The 27,915-nt window shown below is 37.8% G+C and overlaps 6 protein-coding genes across 6 annotated transcripts; 3 read left to right on the top strand and 3 right to left on the bottom strand.

Annotated features, from left to right (window-relative positions):
* Positions 1-9,420: 9,420 nt before the first annotated feature.
* BGW36DRAFT_308951 (uncharacterized protein) lies at positions 9,421-10,266 on the top strand (the record flags this gene model as incomplete). Its single annotated transcript, XM_046212375.1, has 2 exons — positions 9,421-10,008; positions 10,066-10,266. The coding sequence occupies 2 exons, from the start codon at positions 9,421-9,423 to the stop codon at positions 10,264-10,266; spliced, it is 789 nt and encodes a 262-aa protein (XP_046065642.1).
* A 508-nt stretch (positions 10,267-10,774) lies between these two features.
* BGW36DRAFT_78939 (uncharacterized protein) lies at positions 10,775-13,546 on the top strand. The gene is made up of 3 exons (XM_046222591.1): positions 10,775-10,866; positions 11,094-11,148; positions 11,302-13,546. Exons 2-3 carry the CDS (start codon positions 11,141-11,143, stop codon positions 13,331-13,333), a joined length of 2,040 nt encoding a protein of 679 aa, XP_046065641.1. The 5' UTR covers positions 10,775-10,866; positions 11,094-11,140; the 3' UTR covers positions 13,334-13,546.
* A 502-nt stretch (positions 13,547-14,048) lies between these two features.
* BGW36DRAFT_78931 (uncharacterized protein) lies at positions 14,049-18,724 on the bottom strand. Its single transcript, XM_046222590.1, has 2 exons — positions 17,763-18,724; positions 14,049-17,712 (listed from the first exon to the last, which is right to left on the bottom strand). Exons 1-2 carry the CDS (start codon positions 18,498-18,500, stop codon positions 14,080-14,082), a joined length of 4,371 nt encoding a protein of 1,456 aa, XP_046065640.1. The 5' UTR covers positions 18,501-18,724; the 3' UTR covers positions 14,049-14,079.
* Positions 18,725-19,196: 472 nt separating this feature from the next.
* Positions 19,197-22,325, bottom strand: BGW36DRAFT_412661 (putative actin binding protein). The gene is made up of 4 exons (XM_046219215.1): positions 21,795-22,325; positions 21,545-21,732; positions 19,640-21,481; positions 19,197-19,581 (listed from the first exon to the last, which is right to left on the bottom strand). Exons 1-4 carry the CDS (start codon positions 22,000-22,002, stop codon positions 19,495-19,497), a joined length of 2,325 nt encoding a protein of 774 aa, XP_046065639.1. The 5' UTR covers positions 22,003-22,325; the 3' UTR covers positions 19,197-19,494.
* A 785-nt stretch (positions 22,326-23,110) lies between these two features.
* Positions 23,111-26,065, top strand: BGW36DRAFT_352662 (Dynamin central region-domain-containing protein). The gene is made up of 3 exons (XM_046213391.1): positions 23,111-23,330; positions 23,413-25,389; positions 25,447-26,065. Exons 1-3 carry the CDS (start codon positions 23,232-23,234, stop codon positions 25,759-25,761), a joined length of 2,391 nt encoding a protein of 796 aa, XP_046065638.1. The 5' UTR covers positions 23,111-23,231; the 3' UTR covers positions 25,762-26,065.
* Positions 26,066-26,194: 129 nt separating this feature from the next.
* BGW36DRAFT_309182 (UPD-GlcNAc transporter) lies at positions 26,195-27,665 on the bottom strand (the record flags this gene model as incomplete). The annotated part of the gene is made up of 3 exons (XM_046212389.1): positions 26,195-27,380; positions 27,442-27,467; positions 27,525-27,665. The coding sequence occupies 3 exons, from the start codon at positions 27,663-27,665 to the stop codon at positions 26,195-26,197; spliced, it is 1,353 nt and encodes a 450-aa protein (XP_046065637.1).
* Between the last annotated feature and the right edge of the window lie 250 nt (positions 27,666-27,915).

Genomic DNA, 27,915 nt, shown 5'->3' with positions numbered 1-27,915 from the left:
ATTTCTAGGCTGTCATTTAGTTCGGTTCTGGTCCTGAGTTTCTGAACCAAACCCAAAAGTAGATTGGTTCAGTTTAATCTCTAATATTGAAATTAAAACTGAAAATCAAACAGTTTTAGCTCTCTAAACTGAAATCAAATTATACTAAAAAAGAATTACTAATTATAATTAAATTAATCTGAATCTAATCTAATTTTTATTTAAATAATTAAATTATATCAAAGAATTTTTAACTATAATTAGATTTTATCTTAAAAATATATTAAAATCTCTCTTAATTTTAATGAATTAGATAGATAAATAATATAAAAATTAAAATAAATTATTTAAATTATAATTTTCTATCTAATTATTGAAATATACTAAAAAAATAAATAGATAATAATAAATATTATAAAATAGGTATAGAAATATATATATATATTTTCTTTTATATAATATAATCTAAAAAATATAAATAAAAAATAGAAAAGATATTATTATTATTTAGATAATTTTTAAATTATAATCTAAATATTAAAAATTTATTATAATATTTATAAAAATATCTAAAATAAAGTTCTAATTTAAAAAATAAAATTCAATTTATGAAAAGCTGCTTTGGAAATAATTATATAATTAATAATAATTATAAAGGATTAAAGTTAATTCTAAATATATTAGTATTATTAATGGAAATCTACTAATATTTAGATATTCAGATAAAATTAAATTAAAAACCCAAACCGAACCAGACCTAAATAGGTTCTAAAAAACCATATGGTCCTGGACTTGATGAACTGAACCACATCAGTTCACTGTATATAGGACCAGAACCGGACCATTCAGGTTTCAGATCGGTTTTGGTTCGGTTCGAACCGAACCAAATGACAGCCTAATTTAGATAAAATCAAATTAAAAATCTAAATCAAATTAGATCTAAATAGATTTTAAAAAACTATATAATTCTAGACTTAGTAAATTAAATCGTTTCAGTTCACTGTATATAGGACTAGAACTGGACCATTTGGGTTTCAGTTTGGGTTTGGTTCGGTCTGAACCGAACAAAATGAGAGCCTAACTACTACTATTGAATATATTCTATTGATTGTAAATAGATTAATTGAAAAGTTTAAAGATGTAAATTTAAGCTTCCATCTATTTAGATTTAATTCTTTAGAATTTGTTTTATTAATGAATATATTCCTGCTTTTGATCTCTTACCATGAAACCCTGACACTTTGGGCGAGGAATTTCAAAAATTTGTTCCGCGAAGAAAAAGATGTTTTAGAGTGAGATCTTTATTAATTTTTAATATATCTTAATTGTAAGGGCTAGGGTTGGTAGAGCGTGAATATATTGATTCCTATGTCAAATAAAGCTTCACTAATATATGCCCTACATATAGATAGCTATTCGCTATCCCCTTTTACTATAAGGATTCGGCCCAGTGTTTATAAGCAATATCTTTAAATACATGACTCACTAATGTCCGCGTTATGTATACTATATAAAATCAACACCAACCTTTATATATTTAAATAGGGACATTACAGCTATCTTTTCTCTCTAAAGAGCATGGCCTCACACTTTACTTAATATCATTAGATAGGCCTCTTTAACTACTATAATCTATATAAATTACAGGTGTTAATTCAGCATAGTGATAGAGATATTTATATATAAAATAATATATTCTATAATATTGAATTTGTTTCCTTTAACAGTGGAAGATATAGTTTAACATATTTATATCTTATCAGGCAGTGCATAAATCTCACCTTCTTACTATTTTATAATTTTTCTCTCCTAATATGGCTTTAAATTCCATATCCTTACCCCCCAACCTTTTTAAAGTCGTTACTGCTATTATAAGTGGATTTTTTTAATTTCTAATCTCTAAATGGCTATTTACTACATTCCTTATGTTTTTAATACCATTTTTAGATAATATTTGGAGATATTAATATTTTAAAGTATTTATAGACAGTTATTATATATTATTTTATCCTTCTAATTACTCCCTGTACCCCTACCACATCTACTTCACTTATTATCTAGGGTATTCAATATATTGATGCTTAGACTATTATTTTTCATATTTAAATAGATTTAAACAAACTTTAAAGTGATATTTAAAGATATTTTAATTTTAATATTAATTCATAATGCTTTAAAAGTTTTATTTATTTTAATATTAAATTCATTCTTTAAATCCTTCTTTATAATTTAGAATCTTTCTTTTATATCTCTATTTCTTTCTGAAAGGAGCATTTAGCCTTAAATACTGAAATAAATTAATAATTTATAGGTTATCACTCTTAAGTCTGAATCAATATCATATATTGATTTAAAATATATTATATATATTATTAAGTAAACTCTTATAACTATTAATCATTAATTTTATCTTTCTAATTATTCTAATATACCAATAAATCTTAAGATTCTAATTTATATATTTACTTCTATTAATATATTAACTGCTCTTATTCTTATAAATAAATCTTCAAAAGATATAAAGCTTTTATTAAAAAGTAAAAAGAAAAAATATATCAATTAGATTTATTAGGATATATTTAGTTTTTAAAAATCTAATAAATGTTTTCTAGAGCTTAAAAATCTTTTAGATTTAAATATATTGTTTTCTTGTGTTATCTTCTATGTTTTCTTATCTATTAAAGTTATTCATATGAAATATATTCTGGCTAGCAGCTATAGAGATTTATTTTTCTGTGATTAATATTTTTATAATATATTTAACAGTACTAAATCCTTTTTTATTTATATCTAGCTTTTTTATAAATATAATAAGATGTCTAAACATCTTATCTAATATTAGATCTGTGTTTAAAGCTTAGCAATTAAAGTTTTTAAATTTTATATTAATAATCTCTACTTTGATAATATAATATAAAAGATATGTATTTTATATAAATAGAAGTGTTATTAATATCTAAAAATAGATTTTTATATTTATATAATATTTTATACTAATATATTGAAGATTCTTTTTCAATTTATAGTTCATATTTAAAAGACTATTTAGCTATACTTTTTTAATAATATAATTACTAACCTTCAGATAGTCAGAAGACTTAATTTAGAAATATAAGATATAAAGACTGATGATATCTTTAAAAATAGTCTTTTTAAATCAGAAATTATAAAAACTGATAAATTAAAGGTTAAGAAGAGTAAACGCTATATATATTATCATTCTTATTCTTTTAATAGTAGTATTACTTCTTTAAAAAAATAAAAAAAGGCTTATTATAATATGAATTTATTAGAATTAGATAATAATAATAATTCTTATAAAGCTTTTCATTTATCTTATCCAATAATGATAATTACTATCTTCTTAAAATTCTTTTTAAATCCTATTCTTTTTATGCTTTTAGCCTTAGTGAATCTAGCTCTTAATCTTATTATAAATCTTATTTTTAAATCTACTCTTTCAGACCTTATGATTATAGATTAGATTTATATAGTAATAAACCAGATTCTTTTTAATAATCCTATTATAAAGACTAATTAGTCTATTAAATCTTTTTTCTTTTAAATATAAAAATAGCTTCAGTCTTTATTTATCTTAATTTATTAATATAAGTAAATATATTAAGCCCTATATTAAGATAGATTTAAATAGAAATAAAAAATAGTTATTTTTTTATCTACTTTTAGAATCTTTTTATAGATTTTTATAAATATTATTTAAAGATAATGATATCTTATATATTATTAAATAATTCTTAAATACAGTTTTTTTTAGGATAATTAGTCTACTTAATATAATATTCTTTTCTATTTAAAGGCTCTTTTTTCTATTAAATCTTCTCTATTTTATATTCTTTCTTATCATCTATAAGAACTGTATTTAGAGGTATAGTATTTCTAGTTATATCTTAATATAGTTTAAGTAGAGAGATATAAAAGATAGAATATAATTTTTAAAATTATAAAGATAGATATAATTTATATATATTTATATTTTAAATTATAATAATCTAAAAGAAACTAATCTGTTTATTATCTAGCTTTCATTTCTTTTAAATAGGTTATAGATTTTTAATATAAAGTATAATCTAGTCTTTAATTTTAAAAATTATATTAATTTATATCTTATTAAATTAATCTATTTAGACCTTAAAGGCTTTCTTTAATATATTCTAAAGAAGTTTATACTTATTTATTATTTTTAAAATATATTTTTTAGCTATAGCTACTTTCTTTAGATCTTTTAAAGCTTTACTCTTTATAAAATTCAAATGATTATTTATATTGATCTGAATATCTCTTTAAAATTCTATAAAAGCTTTATTTAAAGTGATATCTATTATACTATATATATTATTATTATAAATATACTATATTATAAGAAGTTATCTTATCTAATTATCCTAATCAAAGTTAATATAGATATAAAGATAGCATTTTAAGATCTGGTTTTATCATTCAATCTATCTATCTATTTAAAAATAATAGATTGTTAAAAGTTTTTTTCAGATCTCTAAATACTAACAAAGCATTTTCTAAAATTAAAAAATAAAAATAATGCTCTAATTAATCATTATATACTTTAGTATAATAAAGTAATAAATTAAATTATTATATAATAAGATTACTAAATTCTTTATTAAAATCTTAATCTTTATAGATTTATAAATAATATATTTTGTTAATAGATTAATTATTATTAAAATAGTATTGTATGTCTAATCTTTTTATATTAAATTTAGTAGACCAATGATAAAATTTATAGTAATAATTTTCTATAAAATCTTGATCTTTAAGAGGAATACCATATGTTCAAATTCTTAATATTGGGAAATATATATATACTAATATACTTTATATATGTAAATATAGTACTCAATATTAGTATATATTCTATTCTATATATATTTATATTATACTACTTCATAGATTTATTTAATCTCAAAATGACTATTTTAGGTGTTATTATGATTTATATATAATATTTCTTACTTTAAAATATAGTCAGAAAAGATATAAATTATATCTTTAAATCTAAAAAGATTATCTTCTTTGATTAATCATTCTAAATAATTAATCTTTAAATTTAGATTGATTAATTATTTTTAATAGCTACTACTCACATATCTAAAAGCTGATAGCAATAGATAATAACTATAAGATCTTTACTTATATCTAAATAGATTATCTTAGACTATATAACTACTACTAATATAATCTATAGCATTAAGAGTTCTTAATCTTCTATATCATCAATAATTCATTTATTCTCTAAAGTGGTGTTTTAAATGCTTTAAATCTCCTTTTTATCAATATAAAGAGCTCTTATTTATTTTTTAGATATATAATACTAATCATTAATTTAGATCTAATATTCTTTTCTAAGATATGATTTTGATTTATAAAAATCTGTATCTAAGCTTTTCTTATAAGATTAACAGTAGAGTATATAGATTCATAATTCTATTTATATAATTAGATCTGTAGCTCAATATATCTACAAGATTTATATCCTAGGTCAGTACTCAATATTAAAATTAAATATTAAGAGCTTTTTAGCTCAATATACTTATCTTTAATTAAGAATTTTATAATCATAAAGTACTTCAGATTTTTATAATCTAAAAGAATAAATATTAATTCTTTATTATCTTCTAAATAGTATTATCAATGTATAAATATCTCTATAATAGCTAATAATTATCATTATAAATTTTATAATTAGCTTTAACTCTATTAGCTTTTAGAAGAAAATATGATTAGATATTATTATTTATTATATTTCTAAACTAATATAGGATAATCTTAATTACAAAATTTAATATATTAGTCTCTATCTGAATTAATAGGTCTAAATTATAATAATATAATATTAATATAATATAAAAGAGCTTCTTTAAATATTTAAATACAGCCTTAGCTTTATTATTAAAAATAAATTTTTATTTATTTTTTAGTCTACTATCAAATCTTTTTTCTTTTATTTAATCTTTTTTATTAAATTTATAAGAGATACTATTATCTTTAAATATTTTTAATAAATCTTTAATAAAAATTAATAAATCTTAAGAATTAAAATATCTCTTTTATATTCATTAATTTAGATTATTTTTTAATAATCTTTATATAATTCTTTTTTATATTAATCTCTTTAGAGCTTACTATAAATTTTAAAAATAAAATAATCTATATTTTAAATATATATTTACTTAATTTAATATATAGCTTATACTAATATAGATAGTTTAGAATCTTTAAAATATATTTTTATATTTATTTAAGTCTTATAAATAGATAATAATATTATTAAGATAAACTATACAATATATATTTAATAGATTGCTAAATATCTTATTAATATAGAATTAAAACATTATAGAGATATTTATTAGATTAAATAACATTATAATATATTTATAATATCTATAATAAATATAAAAAGCTATTTTCTATTTATTTCTTTACTTAATATAAATTTGATGATATATATTATATAGATCTAGCTAAATAAAAATTCTTACATTCATTAATCAATTTAGTATTTCTTCTATAAGAGATAATAGATATTAATTTTTAATAGTAATTATATTAAGATTTTTATAATCTATATATAGTCTTAGAGTTCTATCCTTCTTAAATATAAAAAAGATTAAAACTCTAGTTAGGCTTTTTAATTCTTAAATCTATTCTTTAGTGATATTCGTTATAAAATATTTTTATAAAACTTTTTATTCCTTTAAACTGAGTTAATATATTAAACAGTAAAATAGCTCCTTTTTATTAATAAAATTAATAATATAGTTATATCCTATATTTAATAGTAGTATATCTATAGCTTTTTCTAAAAAGATATTCAAATACTATTATATATAGAGTGGTAATTCTAAATCTCAAACTAAAACTAGCAGAATCAATTCTCTTTATAGTCTTCTAAATAATATATATATTATAAATACTAAGTATTCTATTTTAATTTCTTATATTACTTTTTAAACTAAAATCTCTTTAACCTTTAATCTTAGTAGTTCAATCTTTATTAAATCTAGAGATAAAATTATTTTTAAACTCTACTTTTAGATTTTATTTCTTAAAGTGTAATAGCAACATATAGAATCTTTATTATCTAAATTATACTGACAATAGTACCATTATTTAATTATATATTGAATGTCTAGATCTATCTCTTCATATTAGGGCATTTCTAGTATAAAGTTATATTTCTTTATATTTATAATACTAAATATTTATATAAAAGACTTTATTTTATCTTCTAAATCAGAGGTAATAATATTTAATAATATTTTACTAAAGATACTAATTATATAACTGTCAATTGCTTATATCTAGACTGTATTTCTAATATTATAATATAAATATTTCATAGCTCATTCTTAGCTTATAAAGTTCTTTTATATACCACTATCTATTAAAGCTAACACTTATTAAATTCTTTTTATTATCTTTATATATATATATATTTTGATATAGAGCTTTACTTTAGTCTAGCTCCTATAAATATTTAATACTATAGTAATTAATAATATTGATTTAAAGAATTATTTCTAGTACTTTAATCTTAAATATAGATTTTTAATTTAATATTTATTCTCTAAATATTTTTTTTTATAATAGTAATTACATTTAACTTCTTTTTTCTTTAAATTAGTATTCTTTTTTTAAATTTTTTATAAAATTCTTATTACTTTAAAGATCTTTTTTAGTCTAAAAAAGATACTTTTTTTCTTTATATTATTTTTTTTATACTAACTTTAAGTTTATATTACAGTCTAATAAATTATATCTTTATTTAGATAATTTATTCTTTTTTTTATTTTATTTTAAAGCTATTTATCTTTCTAATATACTATCTTTAATAATCTAAATATAGAATATAAAATCTTTATAATTTTTTAAAATATTTAAATATTTATTTAATTTTCTATAAATTACTAAAAGAATCTTATTATAAAGATATATTTATTTTTAGAATTTAATATATTACTGATCTAAATAATTCTTTTATTTATAAAAGATAATATTAAATTTAGTTATCATCTAATTCTTTTATTATTAAACTGTTAGAAATTTAGAATTTATCTTTTATTAGACTAAGATTATAGATCTAACTAAATTTATTATAAATCTTTAAAATTATTTTTACATCATATCTTTGAGTTTTATATTATCTTTTTAATAAATAGCTTATTTTTTCAATATATTATTTTTAAAAGTATTAATAGCTATTAGAATTTTTTATTTATAGATATTTTCTTTATCAAAGAATCAATAGTTTCTTTAGAAATATATATTTAGATAGTTCTTAAACATCTATTATTTATAATATGATTTTCTCTTAAAGATTAGAAGATCTATCTTTAAGAATTTATTATCATTATATATCTCTATATAGGATCTTTTTTGATCTATATTTAAAGCATCTGATGGTTCTTAAGAAGCCAATTCTATTTCTATAAGTTATTCTTTCTATTCTAAAGAGTCACTATTTAGAGTGCTCTTTAATATCTCAGCCCTTTAAAGAAGGGCTTTAATACATAGTTATTTCATTTACTATATTTTTTAAATTATAAGATCTGCTTCTAGTCAATCCAATTATTTAGATATTATAATAAATAATTTGTTTAATATGTATTTATTAAGGTTTTATTTAGATTCAATTGATTATCTAATCATATCTTTAACAATATTAACTAAATATATATTTGTAAGATTACTTTATTCAGTCTTACTGTTCTTTATTTTTTAAGTCTCAGCAGATCCTTCTTCAGCTATAAGTATGTCGATTAAATCGCTAATCTAAGACAGAGAATTTAGGCAAATCAAATAAGATTAAAATTGATATTTAGATATAGTAATTAATATAAATAGGCCCTTCCTAATATAAGAGTGAATAGACTGTAAAGGCTAGAATTAATAAAGCATAAATATATTAATTTTTATATCGAATAAGGCTTCACTAATATGTATTCTGTGTATAAGTAGCTATTCACTATCCCCTTTTACTATAAGGATTCGGTCCAGTATTTATAAGTAATATCTCTAGACACGTGACTCACTAGCGCCCGCGTTATGTGCACTATATAGAATCAACACCAACCTCTGTACATTCGAATAGGGGCGTTACATTAATTATTTATAAACTAACTTAATTCTCTTTTATTATATATCATTTAGACTATATTATAGTATAATATAAATACTATATTTATTCTCTAAGATCTTATAGGCTAGAGCCTAACTCTATATAGCAGCGATAGTGTGGAAGCTAGCTAGAACAGGTTAATGGGATCTACCACTAACAGCTGAAATTGTGCTATTTCTCCACTTCAATCTTACGTATTAAACCATCCCCTATATGTTCATTTATTGCACTTTTTTGGCTTTCTTTTTTGATAGTTACTGGAAAGGTTCATTACAGAACCAATGACTACAGATCTTAGTTCTGGTGAGAAGCGCAAACGAGGGCGTGAAGATTCAACAATCGATGACAGCCTTTCCGAGCGTCCACGAGTCATAGGACCAACTATTCCACATATTCGTGCAGATAGCAGTAATAATGCTCAAGAACGAAACACATTAGATGACAACTCCGAAGAAAGCGACGACGATTTTGGGCCCCAGCTACCACCAGCGACACATAAACAATCGGTTGGTACGAAACTTCATGACCAAACCTCCTTGAACAAGCCTCAAGAAGGTCTACCCGAAGAACATCCCTCGAAACCAGGGAAACGGGACGAATGGATGGTTGTCCCTCCCAGTAAAGACTCCTGGGTCTCAGGCCTACGTTCTGCACCGGCGCAAAACCGGAAATTCATGACAGGGCGATCTGCTCGTGGTTCTGAAACAACAGATGGCACAGGCTCGGCTTGGACGGAGAGCCCAGCTCAAAAGAAGCAGCGGCTGGAGAATGAGATATTGGGAATACAGTCGCACAGCAGCTCGGCAGACACCAAAGCACAGTCACACAGGGCTGATATCACTACTGCAGATAAATTGAAGATGCCTAGGGTAAGTGTACTCGGAAATGAAACTTCTAAACGGACGATCTAACATCCCTCTTTGCAGGGCGAAGAAAAGAAACCATCATTATATGAGAGGCACAAGCAAAGGAAACGAAGTCCAGGTGCGGATGATCCGAGTGCACGACCTTTTGATCGAGAGAAAGACATCGCTGGTCCTACAAACGTCTCCAATGCAAATCGAAAGGAGATGCTGAACCGGGCCTCAGATTATGGATCTAGATTTAGTGGAGGTAAATATTTATAAACGCCTGGCTGGAACACTTAAGATTGTATAATACACAAAAGCGACATCAATACACTGAGGATACGATTTCGCCCAAAGTCATACTACAATGCAGGGATTAAAAGCCATTGAAAAGTCATGCAGCACAGGATTTCGATATAATCTTGTAATCTGCAAGATGTTGTAATATGGTGGTCCGCTGTAGAATAAATGACATCATGTGATGTTTTCCAGCTCGGAAATTCTAGGCATGTGAGTGGCAGATGACTTCGCCTGCTGCCCCACCGCATCTTCTCCATACCAGAACCATGATTCATACATGCGATGACCACCTTCCTTTAGCTCTCTTGCTATTCAGGCTTTGGTTTCTGTTGGTTCCATGATGTGCTATGGGATGAAGTTTTTCTTTATCAGGTACGTCGATATCGCGAAAGTCTCCTTTCACTCCAAATTACCGGGAACTAGAGCGATCCTTGGAACACGCAGTTAGTATATTGACACATGTAGATGTACCTGACAAAGACAATCTATTGTCTGATTGTTCTTGATTGCTCACCACCTCTATAAGTGTGCTTGAACACTTTATACCCCGTCTTAGTGACCAATGCTGGCTGTCTTAAGGTATTACCCCCTCTGCGGATACCATTTCTGTTGACCCGCTCAGATCAGCGATCCTTGCATACGAACAATGGGGGTTTGTTTGATATCGTCTTTGATGTCTCTTCCATTTGATTTACTGCTTGACTCGTATCATGAGAACTAGTACTTTCACAGCCCCTGCTTCCAATTGCGCTTGCTTTACTCATAACTTCAGTGGCATGGATGAAAGCTGACTTACTTTATCGTAGCTTCGGCGTGATAATTCTTCATAACTTTACACTTGTTTAATTTGATAATGATTGGGTACTCTGAGGAATTTCTTCACGACGATTTTGTTTGCAAGTGAAGTTGAGCCATCACCATCTCTCCCCATGCTCTTGTACAGCACACGTCGCATGCATTATATTTCAGAAAGATGGATAAACCTCAGCCTGATGAACCCAAAAATGTGCGCAGATTCAAACCAGAACCTCTGGAAACCTCATCTAGAACGAGCAGGACAAAAAAACCTACCGCTTCAGACACGTCTCCTACACCACATGAGCCGGCTACCAACGTCCCATCTTGGGAATTTGCAGTTGACGATCATATCAGACAGCATAACCCCACTATACAGTCTGCAAAAACACGTCGAGTGCTACCACAGCCCGAAGAGACTTTTTCTAGGTCCTCTAAAAAGAATAGATTAAGAGTGGACGAAGATGTCAACGACAGGACAGCATCTCACCATTCCCATGAAATCCAAACCACGGAACAATCATTACCAAATACAACCTCTAAACAGGGATCAAATGAAGATCGGAGGGCAGGAAAACCTATGAGAAGGTTTCATCCTGAACCCATTGAGCTGATGAAACGCACCAGAATGCGGCCAGTCAGAGGAATGCCTGAATCTAGTACTGCTCCACGAGACGCTCCCAGGAAATTTACTCCCCAACTAATCGAAACGGAGAAACGTTCCTTTCGTAGAGCTGGTTCTTTACATGACGACGTTTCTAGCTCTTCGGATAGTTCTTCCTACTTCACGGATCGATCTCAACCCAGTCCGCTTTCTGAAATATCGGATAGCCCTATACTTGCTCAGGAACATACACCTTCAATCCCAACGGAATCTCGATTCTCTTATGCGAGCCTACTGCAGCGACAAGAGGGCAGGCAGCACTCTTTTCGGGTGCCAGACCTACCTGCCATTCCCTCAAATAGTAGCGAAGATTCTGACGACTCAGACTTACATTCACTATCAACCTCTCCATCTACATCATCTCAAGATGGCACAAGGCTGTCAACGAGGAGAAATCAATCCAGGGAAAGCTGCGATGAGCGGTTTTCTAGCTATCTACTGTCACTCGCAGCCCAGTGCGCTGAGAAGCAATTTCGGGACCAAGCTCTGGCTGCATTTCCCAATGAGCAGATCCACCAACCTGTCTCCCATTTTGCTATAGATGGGGATGAAGATTCTGATAACGAGGATGGAAACGTTATTGCCTTCCCTGTACATAGGTCAAAACGTCCTATTTTTCGGCGCGAATCTACAACTGATCTACCCTGGGAGCTAGAGGAGATGCGTCGACATAAAGAGGAGGCTGAATCTAAAGATCATGGAAAGCAAAACAATGAAGAACGTGAATCAAGGTTTTCGGCTGCTGCCATTGCAGCTAGACAACCAGCAAATCATGAACAGAGACCTTTTCTAGGAGGTTGGCAGAAAGACCCCGATTTAGCGAAAATGCGACACGCTGCTAGCCCACCAATGCTAGGCTATGATATTGTTTTCCCAATGAGCACGTCTCCTCAGGGGACAACATGCGAGGATGATGATGGATCTAACTCCATTCAAGATTCAGGGAAAACATGTCATGGCAAATTAACAGGCCTTTGGACTAATGATCAATACAGTGGAAATGAAGAGGGGATAGGGTTGTGGATGGGCCTGTGCCGGAAGGACGAAGAGCCTAATATGCTGAACCCGTCTATGATGAGGCCTGGGATTGTCACTCCCAGGACAGATATTGATGGCGAGTCTTATCTCAGCTTGAATCATGCGGCAAATTCCAGTGCCAATACGCAACTGATTGGAACACCCTCGGATAACAAGTCTTCCTTCGATCATATAGACAAGATGCTGGGGCTTGAGAAGGAGATAGAACTCGAGTTGAATGACGGCTTTGTCTCTCAGGTCTATAATTACTTGTCTCTTGGGTACCCATCTCTGGCACGTTATTACGACCATGAACTAAGTAAGATATCGGGAGTCTCCATCGAAGATCTTCGAAAGGATGATCTCCATACGGACCCTATGGGTTATGTTGGGGTACCTGATCGCTCAGGTGCGGAAAAAGACAAAACGAGCTTTGACAAATGCATACGATGGTCAGCATTGCGACTATACATACAAGAATGGGCCAGGCAACGGCCGGAGATGGCTGGTAGCAACAACAGTCTGGATGCATGGGGTGTTCGAGAACGGAGGGGCAGTTGGGCAATTTAATGTGCATGCTCCTCGGCGCATGTAATAGTTTTGCTATCGGGTACTGTGATAGATTTGCGAGTCGTTGAAGTTTGGACTGATACATTGGTATATAGATTTGAAGTAAAAAATAATGACCTTATGATTATTGCAACCTGAGTGTCTTGCTTTATGTTGTATGGTATTTATGTAAGTGGGAATGTTGACAGTGTGCAAAATATGATATTATGAACTCCTCCACGTAATAGAAGACTACATCTCTATCTTCGCACCCAATCGAGTGTGTTATCGGGGTGGATATTATGTAGGAAATAAATGACCGATACAATGATTGATTCACTATTATGTGACTACATGTAAACCATTAATATTATGTCCATGTTCATTGCTCCATGAACCAAAACTTGTGATAAGACATTCATTCACATTTCATTCCCAGCCCCATATATGCAGATTTACAATGCAGAATTATCAATTTCAACTGTAAAAGGCATATACGTGAGGTTTTTATGTGATGATGACCCTTCACTATCTCCCCATATGTATGACCGGACAGTCGACTCATTGAGTCCATCCGGAAATGTGGGGATTGCGCTGCTCCCCTTTAGTCTGCTCAGTGGAGAGGCCGCTCTCCAGCTAGCCTGGAAACCTATTTCGCTATTTATCCGGCTGAGTATTTATATTAATGTATTGTATAGGACGTGACATTCGTTGACTATTTACATATGTGCGGAAAGAGTTTTATTATCATGTAATAGGGATGCGGACTACATCTCCTTTGTCGTGTCATAGTAAGCCTGCTCACCGCCAAAGGTCTTCGTGTACCCATGGACATCGCGTCTCACATCTGGTGTAAAGGACTGATTAGCTCCTAGTATCGCATACGGATGAGCCGACTCTTCGATGTAATAGCGCGGAGCCTGGGGTTGGGTATGTTGCTGGTCGCGAATAAAATGCGAACTCGAGTGCGGTCCGTCCTTGATAGACGAGGACCTCGAGCTTGACGAGAGAGGCTCATACCGCTGAGCTTCATACCTGTCGAACCGACTAGATGGCCTTCTTCCATCCAAGTGACCCGAGAGCTTCCGTCCAACCGGTACATAACTGATTTCAGGCGAGCCCGACGCTCGATTCTGGCGACGAGCTTCAATTTCTCTGGCCGGAATGACCTCTCTCCTTCGTTTCCAAGCCCTGTTTGGTGCGTATTCTGCCTGAGGAGCGTATAAGCTGTGCTCCATGATATCATCGCCTGCCAAAGCACGGCGCCAACCTGGCTCTTCTAGTGTTTGTAAATGATATGTTTGGCGAGAGGATTGGGAGTTTGTCCTCGAGTCCTGATATTCTTCACCTTCGTAAACAATTTGCTCTTGGCCAGAAGCAGAATCTTCGGGGTATGGTCCTATTATGCCCTGCTTTTCTGTAATATGATCTTTCTTTGTGTATGTAGTGAGGGGGCCCTCATCTTTCAAGACGGTACCACCGTCGAGAGAATAATAGCGGCTAGGTTCACTCGGTCTTTTTGCATCGATCTGATTATCTGACATCACAACATCATATTGATCTGATGGTAACCAGGCATATCGATGATTAATAGGACGCGAATTTGGCCGGAGCGATGAAAGCGGGTGAGATTCCTCATAGGGCTCTAATATCCTCATCTGGAGGTCGTTCTCAGGTAATCTAACAAATCGAGATTGGGGGCTGCGGAAATCACGTCTTCTAATCTGATGGAAACTCGGACAGCCTGACAACTCCTGCTGGTCGACTTCCATCAGGGCAGAATCTGTAGATTCATTTTCGCTCTTAATGACCGTGCGAGGAGAGCGAAGGAAGAAACGAGTTTTCCGATCCTCACAGTACTTATTTTCATGCATAGACTGATTGGCCCTGTTTTCTATATCTGACTCTGTATTTATGGACCTTCTTGGTAGGTTTGCGTATGGATCGGAATCATGGATCTGGTTCCCCTTTAGATCATCAAGCTCAGGCCTAGGATTCGATCGAGATTCTAAGTCAGATCTATGTAAGGTGGCCGAAGAGCGAATGGGTTCAACCGCCCGTGAATAGAGGGTAGACGGAGTTGCGAATGTTGATTCGAGGGCATCCAGGATGATCTGTAGTTTAAAATCGTCCATACCGGGTGTACGTAACGATGATCTTATAGACGAGTCGCTAGGAAGAGAAATCATGTCTGTTCTCCAGTCGAAGCCACAGTCGCCTTTACTTTGGTGCGTGCCAAACCTAGGACTAGAGTGTTCCATATGTGTCCACTGGAAGTGACTGATAAGAGCTGGGAGGCTATATAGCTTTGGTTTTGGTGAATGACAATTGACCACATCCCGGTTTTCCTTGTCTGCGCAACATTTGCAGACCAGGCCATTGAGGTTGCGCATCGGCTTCATTTGAGGATGGTTATTGAGCCCATCCGAGAAGAGTGTGATGGAAGGGTCAATATTGAATTGACGGTTGCCGGTCAGAATGACATGGTATATTAGCACAAATGCACGAATGCTGGCTGGAAGATCTTTGATTCCAGATGTCGCATTCCACACATCGCGAGAAATTTGAGCGATGTCATTGAGTTGATTCTGATAACTATCCATGCGCTCAGGATCCATGTACTGCGAGACAGCCCCGGAACCTTTGCCGTGAGAGGTATTGTGTAAACCTGGAGAGTAAAGTGAAGAAGGGCCATATGCTGGTGAGGGGTATGCATGAAGTGCCTGTGACATATGTGAATGGTAGGTAGCCGGAGAAGGATGAGAATTGAGAGACGGGCTGCGCATCGATGACTGATCGTACGCAGACGTTGTCATGGCAGATGTTGTGGGAAAAACATAGTTAGAGTGAGGCGTAGCATAATAGGGACTCATTCTCGGTGACGGCGGTTGGAACGGGCCATGCATATAGGCATATGGGGAATGTCCAAACGAACGAGGAGATTGAAATTGTGCGTCTGATAGCATGCGATGTCGTTGTTCCGGGGTGGCCATATATAAATTTGTTGTATTTTGTTGACCAGTATAGCCATGGGTCTGAGCGAAACCACCTTGTGAGCTTGCTTGGATGAGAGCCCTGGCGGCATTTGGATTAGGATGAAATGGTGGCTTCTCAGGCCATTCAGCGCGCCAGTAGACAACTACATTTCCACGACTGAGAGCTGTAGTATGTTTAGCTGCATAATGCTGTATCACTCCTTCAAAGCCGTAAAATCTAAGATTATTGTCGCAACCATTGCACAGAAACAACTCCTTTTGATGTTTTTCTGTGAGTGGCTTAATTTTATTGTCGAAAACCCACTTCATGTTCTCCAGTATCAACTTGCGGGCTGGCAGCAAACTTGACGAATCAGCCTGTACAGGAACCCCAGAGGCTTGAGCAACGGCATCTTCCTGTTGCACACGAGAACAAAACTTATTCCGTACATGCATCAATACATCGGCAGCGAATTGGGCGCATTTGTCTTTAGTAAGCAAACTCCCACCTTGCCAGTTTTCATTAATGAAGTCCTCGGCAAAAAGACTCAATTCATCGCGAATAGGACGCTGGACCTCATCCCACTCATGATCTAGGGATGCCTTTGCTTCTTTCAATTGGGCCTCTTCCTGCTGACGCTCTTCGGTCTTGACCTTAAGTAGTTGGGATTGTCTCAAACGGTCAGACTCTTTCTTTTCCGCTCCTTCGCGCTGGGAGATCAGACGCGGTTTCAAAACATCCCAATCCCTCTCAGATAAAGTATGTGGTATTTGTATTGCCGCTAAAAAGGAGTCCATATGGCTAAGGATTTGGGCAGTCAACGGCGGGCTCAACTCTAAGCAGCGGCGTTCGATTTCTACCCTTCGTAGAGCCTTAGCTTCATTAACGTCGCGTAAACGTCGCTCGCTGCGGCTTTGCGGCAAATTGAGAGCTGGTTCCGGAGACGGGTCATCCTGGTGGTTAGAACCAGACGGAAATCCCTCCTTGTCGGCCAATTTGTGCGTTAGAGATAATGGAGCACTTTCCACCACTGGACCCTCGCGGTATTCCGGTTGGCAGCTGGATCCAGTTAGTGGGATGCAGTTAATTGGTGTACTAAATTGAGGTTTGATATGATGTAGGCCGCCGCTGTTCTCCCATTGTTCCCACCGGGCGATATGTGCCGTCTTCCTCAGTCTCTCGCCTCCCAATCCCTTCGTCCATTCTTCAAGAGTCGCCGCTCCAAAAGCCTTGACGCGTTCAAACTCTTCCAAGAGGCCTTTGATGTCAGAGTCGTGGTAGTATTTGTCCATTTGTAAACCAGGAGGAAATTGTCTAGATCGTAGAATCATGGGTTGTATCATGTGCATGGATGGAGTCATCAGAACAAATACAAGACCTTCTAGAAGAAAAGTAGGTAATGGAGATAACATAACATCCACATCCTTACAAATGATATTAGCATCGATCAAATCATTTATATCAGGTGACGTACCTTTTTCGCTCGTGCAAAAAAGCATTGTGAGCACGTTCTAATACCAAAGGGCCAAATAATACGGACTCCGTCCAGGCCTGGCCCGCGTTCCCAAGGAGAGGCAGATCTTGGTGATGAATTGTTTAAACCTTTCTTTTTACAGAACTGGCAACTGGTTGCTCCGATCAATTTCCACATGTCTAGTTCGGTCATACCAGCCAAGGGTTTCGGCATTACAGGATAGAAGAACCTCCGGGATTTGGACCAGATAGACATTGGGTTCACAGGCCTCAAAACACCGTAGGTAGGGGTATCATCTGGATGTATATCACTAGAGGCAAGATAAGAGTTGAAAGTCCTATTAACGCGTAGAAGTATACCAAGAGTCTTTGGATCCAGGAACGAAAAGACATGCTGCCACACTTCCATGGGTAAATGGGTGCTGTCTGACGGGGTCTTGTCAAAGTCTAATCTAGGTTTTTTGTGAGGTACGAAATTCTCCTGGTCATATTCGAAAGCTCCTTGATTTTGGAATATATGGGCTTTGGGGATAGAGTCGACAGCAGATTCATCCTTGGGGTTAGAAATGTTTCGTTTACGTCCTGAGTTCCATGCTGACGTGGAGGAGTCCTTGTGCGTTGCCATGGACAAACTCATGAATGAACTATCTTCCTGGGGTAAGTGATCCGGAGCTGGTAAATCCCTGGGAAGTGATGGGTCTTTGGTCTGTTCCATAATTTCGGTAGCATTTGAAATCATTCGAATCGTGACCAGGACTGTGTCTTGCAAGCATAAAAAGCAGATGCACCAAGCGCATTCAAACTGCTTCGTGATCCAGAAACAGTCAAACCATATGACAAGCGTATGGTTTGACGAAATTCAAAATTCAACAATTTCAGTAAATGAAAAGAAAAACGAACTTAACAGAGTTGTAGTCCTCGAAAGGCCTACATTAAGTTCAACACCACTTCTTAAAGAAGTGAAGGGAATATGCTTGGAGCCATAAGCTTATGCAAGCGGTTCAATTAAAGATCAAAAATGCAACGCGAGTATGAACTGCTTGAGGATGATATGAGGGGGAAATCACGAGTAGGAAATTTCGTTTTCCATTGACGAAATGATATTTGCAATGCTCCCTGGACAGTTGGTGGCCTAGGCTGGTAAGAAACCAAAGCTTGGTTTGCGCAGGAGAAACAAGAGCGTAGAGGTCATCGTATATTACTTAAAACAGCAAGAAGAAAGAAAAGCGCGTGTACTCGATAATAATCAAGATAGAATGAGATGGTAATACCTCTGAGAGGTCCTTGGGATAAATGATCTTTATCGACCAAAACATGCGAAAGCCTTTTATTGCGGCCTTGAGAGCGGGGGGTCAGCCTCACCGTTTTAGCCAATAGGGTTAAAACTCGCCGAGTCAAGTTGAAGTGTGAGTCATGTGATACATGACATTTCAAATTTATCAACAAAGATATTTATTTCTTCTATTGAATCGATAGACTTTGAGTGTTATCGCTATGTCCGGGATGTTAACTGGATTGCCTTTTTTGCGACAAAAATATATCATGTATATTCAACAAACAGTCATTTTTGAACACAAATCATCAGAAGCACGATACAAAACCGCTGTTGGTGGGCAGCTAGCTGGTGGTCAATGAATTTACAACTTCATGTTACATTCATTCATAGGAAAACCATCGAATATGCAGCTACGTATCGGAAGAAAAGAATGAGCGCGCAATTCGAGGAAGCGAAACTACTTGTCCAACTCCACATAGTTGGCGGGGAAGAGACCAACATGGCCGTTGAATTCCCCTGACCACCAATCTTCATCTGGAAACTCCTATTGCGCATTGGTTAGTCTTTTTATTTTTATAAGAGCTGCGCACGGCTTTACTCACAACATTCACAATCTTCGCCCCATCGGGGAAGCTGAGTTCGTTATCCTCAGCAGCCTCATAGTCATAGAGAGCTGTTGCAGTATGACCATGACCACCTGCATCACCGGCCTCGGGTTCCGCTTCTTCTACAGGAGGCTGAATCTCCTCGTGCTCAGGAGCTCCCGGACTCTGCTCAACGACTTCGACGTAGTTGCTTGGGAATAGACCGCGATCGCCATGAACGTTCACACCCAGCCACCAGTCCTGATCCACCATTTCAATGTCAGTCACATTCTCGCCCTCCTTCAACTCAATTTCGTTCTCCTCGGCTTTTTCATAGTCATACAGAACCACAGCACGAATAGATTCTGTGTTGGCGGCAGCATGTGCAGCCGCCTCAGCAGTGGCACGACCAGTGTCATGAGCCGGGTCCTCAAGATCCTCTTCCTTTGGCACAGCTTGTTCCAAGCTGCGTATTGGAAGAGGTTGAGGAGGTGCATCCAATTCTTCGTGGGCATCCTGAACCAGGTCTTCTGGAGCAGTGCGGCTGACTGGCATGGCAACTTGGATTGGGGAGGTTTCTCTGACTGGAGGTGTTGGTGGGGTAGGTGATCGAGGCTGTTGGGGAGGCGGTGGTACTTCCTGTTTACTCTTTTCCTCGTATTGAGTATCTGGAGCAGTCGGCTCCGTAGAGAATCCAGGCAAAGGAACACCGCGACCGGCATTTGGCTTGTTGCTATTGTCCAGAGGTGGGGGAACAGTCGGTGTAGGCTCAATACTGCGTTCAGACGTAACAGCAGTAGTCACTGGCTCCTCCTCTTGAGCATGGGTACTTGAAAACTGTTGAGAAGTGCTGCTGGTTGCAGATCGTCCAGTATGCGTGGTTTGTACTGGAGCCCAGCTCTTTCCAGTATACGAGCTCCTCCACTGGCCATCACCCGACAGGTCTGTAGTTACTGGCTGTGAACTTGGCGTAGGAGCCGCGGCACCAGTACCCTTTTCTCTTGCTTTCCTCTCAGCCCACAACTGCGCTGGTGTCTTTCCACCTTCGTCCGCAAAGGTCTTGCTTGCCAAACCAACTGGAGCAGCAGTAGCAGCGGGCTTTTGTCCGAATTCTGAGGGTAAGGGGGCCTTGGTACCAGTGAAGTTTGAAGACGTACCAACTCGATTTGCGACTTTGGGCTTCGGAAGACTTGTGAGGCGCTCCGATGACTGGAATGCTGCAGAGCGCTCAGATAATGTCTTGGCTTCGGTCTGAGGCTCGGGGGCAGGAGGTTCAGGTACAGGGGCATCTCGGGGCTGTTGCGCTCTAGATCGGATTTCTCCTATGTCAACCTTCCCAACTGGCTCATAAGTTCCCTTGACAGGAGTGGGTCGGTCGTCAACATTTTGACCTGATTCACGTGCTTTTCGCCTGATCGCTGCAATGTCTACCTTTCCAATAGGTTGATATCCGCCCCTAACGACGTCGTCCCGGGGTTCGGACGAAACTTGGTTGAAGCGGGACTCGGGTTGTTTCTGTGATGTCAACTGATTAATATCAACTTTCGTTGGCCTGTAAGCCGAAGGCACTTTTTCCAGTTGAGTTCTTGTAATTGGAGGGGCATCAGCTCCCCACCCATCTGCATCAACCGGATCATTCCTAGGGGGAGCTACTCGACGCCCACCGGGAGGAGGAACGAATCCACCAGAGCGACCAGCCGAGAAAACTGGCTTTGTAGCTACTGGAGGCTTTGATGGAGCCGCTTGGGGAACGGTTTGGTTAGACGAGTACTTGGAGCCAGAGGCATCAGCAACTTTCTGGAGGATACCATCCGGGGACAGATCTTGTTCCGAGCGAGCAGTGATTTGCACATGATAGCCCTATGTATAAAAAACAAGAATTAGTTCCAAAGCACGCATTGGATTTATATATGGTAGGCATACTTGGAAGAATCGAGAAACTGCGGCTAGATGGCTGGTGAAGTAGCCTTTTGTTCTTTCCGGTACGCCTTCTCCGCACCAGCCGATAAGAACGTTCTTGGGAAGACCAGTGTTCAGGTCCTTGACTTTGACAAAGGCAAATTGAATCTTTCCTTCCGAAAAGTCCTCAACAAGATCTGCCAATTCACCCTCTAAAAGTGTTATAAGAGTCAGTCAGATGAATTGGGCACACATAACAATCGTGACGACCTACCCCCGGAGCTCTGAACCTTTAGGACACTCTCCTTGTTCCCGGCGTCTGGCTGGAACGCATTCACAAGCGGTGTGGTCACATTGAAGAGCGCCCATTGGCCGTAGGTTGGTGATGCAGCAGCGGCAACGCTTGCTGGGACAGCACTGACCACGGACTGATAACTCTTCGAAATGGACGGCCCGTTTGTGGAGAGGTTGAGGGAAGACATGGGAGCAATTGATTGTATGGAGAGCTCTATCGCATGGACTGTAGCTATTCAAGTTAACCAGCTGTTGAGTTGTGTGCTTGGGTCGAGTTGGTATTTTGGATTGGGTTGTGGGGAAGCTGACCGCAACAAACAAATGACTTCAATCAAGCGGATATAGACGCCCAACCACCCCTAGGTTCAAGTGAGAGCGCCTGGCAGAAAGCAGATGTAGATATAACGGGCTTGGCGCCGTACTGTACGTTATGTTGAGAAAGAAGTATGGTAGATGGGGGAAATGAGAGTGGTGGGCGGAATACGCAGCAGGCAGCTGAAATGTGGCGCGGACCGCACGGTACCGCCAACCAGACTCGTGCGGTACGTCAGAGCCTGGACTTGTCCTGCAACGTCCAGCAGCGCAGCTTTAGCGACAATCAATAAGAATATTACTTGCGCTCAGTCCTAGGAACTGCAGAAAAGTTTTGCATAGATGCCTGCACATATATATGCATATAGTATATAGTATTTCATCGTCTACAAACCCCAGAATCTAGGCATCACCTAGGAGGGGTCACAATATGTGCCGTCATCGGGCTATTATTAGTGGTATGTAGTCGCGAGTCACAAAGTCATTGGAATGGATTTTACCCAGTTTACCTATGGATGTTTGAGGATCTATGTATGGAATATGAGACGGTGTGTATCAAAGCTTTCTGGGGGCTACAGATTGAGTCATATAGAGCATGGCTTGAGCGACACCAAAGCACTGATGGCTGTGTAAACTCTCCTCCAACATTAGCGACTGCAACTTGCGAACCACCTACGTAGATCACTTGGAACTGATCTAGGTATGAGTTGTGCTTGTGGCGCTGGGAAGCTGGGGAAACAGCTCCAGATATCACGTGAATATGCCTGTCTCTCGACTCTCGACTCCCAGCTGGTTACGTAGTGTAGGGTTTGATTCCTGGTATAGATTCTAGAACCGACGCCAACAGCCCTAGACGCCTCTAACTCAAGTGGTTCGTTGTTGCTGTGTCGTCGTTGTTGTTGCTTGTGCGTTTACGCGCAGCATTGTCCTGCCAAGCTAACCAAGTAGGCCATCCTCCCGGCCGCGGCTTGTTTGTCCCTGCCAACTTAACCCATTTTCGGGCCAGCTGCTAATCAGAGACTCGTCTGCAGTCTTCTTGTCCCTGGAACAACACGCAGTGATCGAGTGCGAGTGGTGCACCTGGCTTCCTACATCATCTTGCACGATGGCTGCCCTTGGTGACGACCTCCTCGTCACCGTGAACAAGCTTCAGGACTTGGTTTTCAACACCATCGGAAACGATTCCCTTGATTTGCCGCAAATCGTGAGTCCCCTCCTGTCCTATCGCGACTATGGACAGTAGTTAATCAGTGCCTCTTTCTGATCCGCATTTTCTGCTTTAACAGGTCGTCGTTGGTTCGCAGTCATCTGGAAAATCCTCAGTTCTTGAAAATATCGTTGGTCGTGACTTTTTACCCCGAGGCAGCGGCATTGTAACAAGGCGTCCTCTAATCTTGCAACTAATCAATGTCGCCGCCGAAAATTACGAGCAATCTGACGGCAACCCTGCAGTCATCCCGCATACTGCAAGCAGTGTCGCGAAATTTGGAGAATGGGCTGAGTTCCATCATTTGCCAGGAAGAAAATTCGAGGACTTTGCTCAGGTGAAACAGGAGATTGAGAATGAAACTGCGCGAATTGCTGGAAGCAACAAAGGAATCAACCGCCAACCCATCAACTTGAAAGTGTTTTCGCCTCATGTTCTAAATTTGACACTGGTGGACTTGCCTGGCTTAACAAAAGTACCCATTGGTGATCAACCATCCGATATCGAGAAGCAGACCCGTACCCTTATTTCCGAGTATATTGCAAAACCGAACAGTATTATCCTCGCCGTGTCTCCTGCTAACGTTGATCTGGTCAACTCGGAAGCTTTGAAACTGGCCCGCCATGTGGACCCTATGGGCCGAAGAACAATCGGCGTTCTCACAAAGCTGGATCTCATGGATCATGGAACTAATGCTCTAGATATTCTTTCCGGTCGCGTATACCCTTTGAAGCTGGGTTTCATTGGTGTCGTCAACCGATCTCAGCAAGATATTCAAAGTGGCAAGCCGTTAGACGAAGCTTTGAAGTCGGAGGCAGACTTTTTCAGGCATCACCCTGCGTATCGAAATATGGCAATTCGCTGCGGAACACAGTTCCTCGCGAAAACACTAAACTCGACCTTGATGTCTCATATTCGAGATCGGTTACCCGATATCAAAGCTCGGCTCAACACATTGATGGGCCAGACTCAACAGGAGCTGGCTAGTTATGGGAACAAGCAATTTAGCGGCAAAGAGCACAGGGGTTCTTTGATATTACAGTTGATGACTCGATTTGCGTCTTCGTTTATTTCGTCCATCGATGGTACATCTTCGGAAATATCGACAAAGGAGCTCTGTGGCGGAGCACGCATTTACTATATTTTCAACTCGGTTTTTGGCCACTCCTTGGATACTGTCGATCCAACACACAACCTCACTACGTACGATATTAGAACCGCCATACGGAACTCCACTGGGCCTCGCCCCAGCTTATTTGTTCCAGAACTGGCCTTTGACCTGCTAGTTAAACCGCAAATAAAACTCCTTGAAATACCCAGCCAGAGATGTGTAGAGCTGGTATATGAGGAACTGATCAAGATCTGCCATACATGCGGGTCCCAAGAGTTGTCTCGTTTCCCTCGCCTACAAGGAAAGCTCATCGAAGTGGTGTCGGATCTTCTTCGCGAGCGCCTCGGCCCATGCTCTACCTATGTCGAGTCACTCATTGCCATTCAGAGGGCTTACATCAATACGAATCACCCCAACTTCCTCGGTGCTGCGGCGGCCATGTCTTCAGTTATACAAACCAGGCAAGAGCAGGAAAAGAAAGCTGTATTAGCAGAAGAGCGTAAGAAGCGTGAGAAACGGAGACTTAGGGAGTTGGGCGAAGTCAACGGAACAGCCGAAGAAGAAGAGGATCAGACCCCTGATCAAAAGCTCAAGAACCTTTCCGTTCGTGGAAATGCTGCAGCGAGGAGCATGTCCCCCCATGTTTCGAGAGGGGCGGACGGTTTCGCGGCAGGTCTCAACGGAACACAGCAATCAGGTTCTCCTCCAGTATTCGGAGCTGCGAATTCAGCTCGTGATTCATTTTTGAATTATTTTTTTGGAAAGGAAGGCATGCCATCAGCAGGACCCCTTCCCCAGCCGACCGCAGCGCAGAATCGACGAGGTCATTCTACCGAACCCAGCATCAGTCAAAGCATACGCCGTGGGGAGCCTCGCTCACCAGCGATAGTACAAGAAGAATACGGCATTACACCTTCTGAATATGGAAACGAGGTTTCTCAATTTGTAAGTCTCTTCTTATATTTCTATATATTATTACTAACCACGGACAACTATCATCAGCCCACCGACAATCTTGAACCCAATCTCACTGAACGGGAGGTCATGGAGACTGAGCTGATCCGACGATTGATCTCGTCGTATTTCAACATCGTAAGGGAAACCATTGCAGACCAGGTGCCGAAAGCCGTCATGCATCTCCTCGTCAACCACAGCAAAGATGTCGTCCAAAACCGACTTGTCAGCGAACTCTACAAAGAAGAACTTTTTAGCGATCTTCTCTACGAGGACGACGGAATCAAGGCAGAACGCGAGAAATGCGAGAAATTGCTCGAAACATATAAGGAGGCGGCAAAGATTGTTGGTGAAGTACTATAGACTTCTAATCACTTTCTTCTGTCAATTTTCTTTCTTTTCTTTTTTTGTTTTGACAGGGTTTCGCCGTTTGTATCAATATAGCAAGGAATTCGTGTGGAGTTGAGCGCACGAGGTATGTATGTATATGCATATAGTCTCTTCTTTCCACTTTCTCGGGGTGTTGCGAGGTCACTTGGAATTTATATTATATTGTATCCAATAGATCGCGTTATTCTAGCTCGTTATGTTGAAATATATCATGACAACGGAATAACCAAACCTGCCCGTTGATATCAATTGACATGTAGGCTAAATACGCAATCTACGAAATTTAATTTTATGTTGATGTCTTGTTCATTTCTTCTCTATATATACACCTATGTATCAAAAATGCAACTGGATCTTGTGTACAAAGTGACATCTATTACAAATCCCAAACAAACAACTCCTCACCCTAAACCTTGACCTTATTCTGATAAGCATTAATCTTCTGCAAATACTCCGGCGAGACGCTCTTATTCTTCGCCCTTGTACTTGCAACACCATACAACGCACCACCCAAAAACACAAAACCCCCACCAATCAAAACGCCCGTCGCCAGCGAATTGCCGAAGATATAGATAGAAAACAACAACGAGACCAATTTGCGAATATTAAGTACGATGGTGACGGTCAGAGACGAGGATTTTGCGGCGAGCAGATAGACGCCGCGAATGCAGATGTACTGAGTCAGCGCGTTGATGACCAGGAAGAAGATCTTATTTGGTGTGTTTGCGAGCATGGAGCGGACGAGTGCGTAGCCCGAGCCTCGGAAGAGAAGCCAAAAGACGCCGACGGATTGACGAGCTTGATCGACTAGGTTCCCAGAGCTGGCTGTGGTTTGGACGAGTGTTGATGGTACGACGGTTGGTGCTGCGGCAGAGAGAACGGTAGTGAGTGGCATTGTTGCGTTGGCGAATAGCCCGTTGTCGGCGAGCCCTGGTATCGAGCTCAGACTTGACAGCATGGAGGATGACTCCATGAAAGCACGGAATTGGGAAGAGAGCTGGGGGTATGTTGGGAGGAAGAAAGGGATTGAGAGCATATGCGAGTAGAGCAACGCTTCGCGCCAGTGGGTGTTTCCGTGGACAGCATAGAGGCGGTCGGCATAGACGCCTTGGAAGGCGGATAGAAGCATTGCCAAAGCGAGGATGGTGAAGCCAATGACGAAGAGAAGAGTGGATTTACTGTCGTACTCGTCCAGGTTGGTTTCGATGTTCATAGCTTTGCCCTGGGCTTCGGCGTCGGCCAATGCAGCTCCCACCACACCGAACGTCAGGAGGAGGACAGCGAATATCTGCATGCGCGAGTACCGTCGACCGTTGTATAAGTACCCAATGAGCATGGAAGCGACTGGGCCGCCGGATCGGAGGATGATGTGTAGTGGAACAGAAATGCGGTATGCGAAGGCCCAGTTGTTTAGGAGGTTGACGGTCACGAAGAATATAGTGTAGATAGTCCAAGATCGTAGTGGAATAATCGGAGACTTGAGGTAGAAAGCTCGAGGTCCTGCTGACAAGGACAGGAAGCTTGGAATAGTGAACAGCGAGACAGTCACGAATTGCACGAAGGTGATCAGAGGTCCGGCAGCTGGTTCATCTCTGCCGTCAAGAGCCGTATATCAGTAATGTTTCCAGTATGTTCGGTGGATAGATTGCTCACTTAATGATTGCCTCTAGAGCAAATACCTAGTATCCAATGTCAGCTAGAATTGCGGTGAATGGGATGAAATGTTGAAGACGTACATTTCCACAGCAGCCTCCAAAGATCAACAGGCCTATAACGCCAGCATCAACCCATTTCGGCAATATTCCACATACAACACCAACTATGACGCTTTTCCAATCCTTCTCTTCCGGAAATGGCTCCACGGGCTTCTCTTCCATCACGTTATCCATCCTGATTGTCGAGTGGGCTGTCGTCGCGACTTCGCTTTCGCGCCGCCTCCGTGATCCTATACCTGTCATATCGACTGATCCATGATTTGGAGTTCTGTGATTTTTCTAGAACACGCGAGAAAAAACAGAATCAGCTTGCGGAGTTCGGTAAAGCGAGGACCATTTCTTCCGTTCTCGATTTTGAGGAATGTTGTCGGGGCGGACGAACTTACTATAAACGACATTTCTGCGCTCCGAT

Source organism: Talaromyces proteolyticus, assembly GCF_021365285.1.
Source record: "Talaromyces proteolyticus strain PMI_201 chromosome Unknown BGW36scaffold_16, whole genome shotgun sequence".
NCBI lineage: Eukaryota > Fungi > Ascomycota > Eurotiomycetes > Eurotiales > Trichocomaceae > Talaromyces > Talaromyces proteolyticus.
This window is presented reverse-complemented; position numbering and strand designations above follow the sequence as displayed.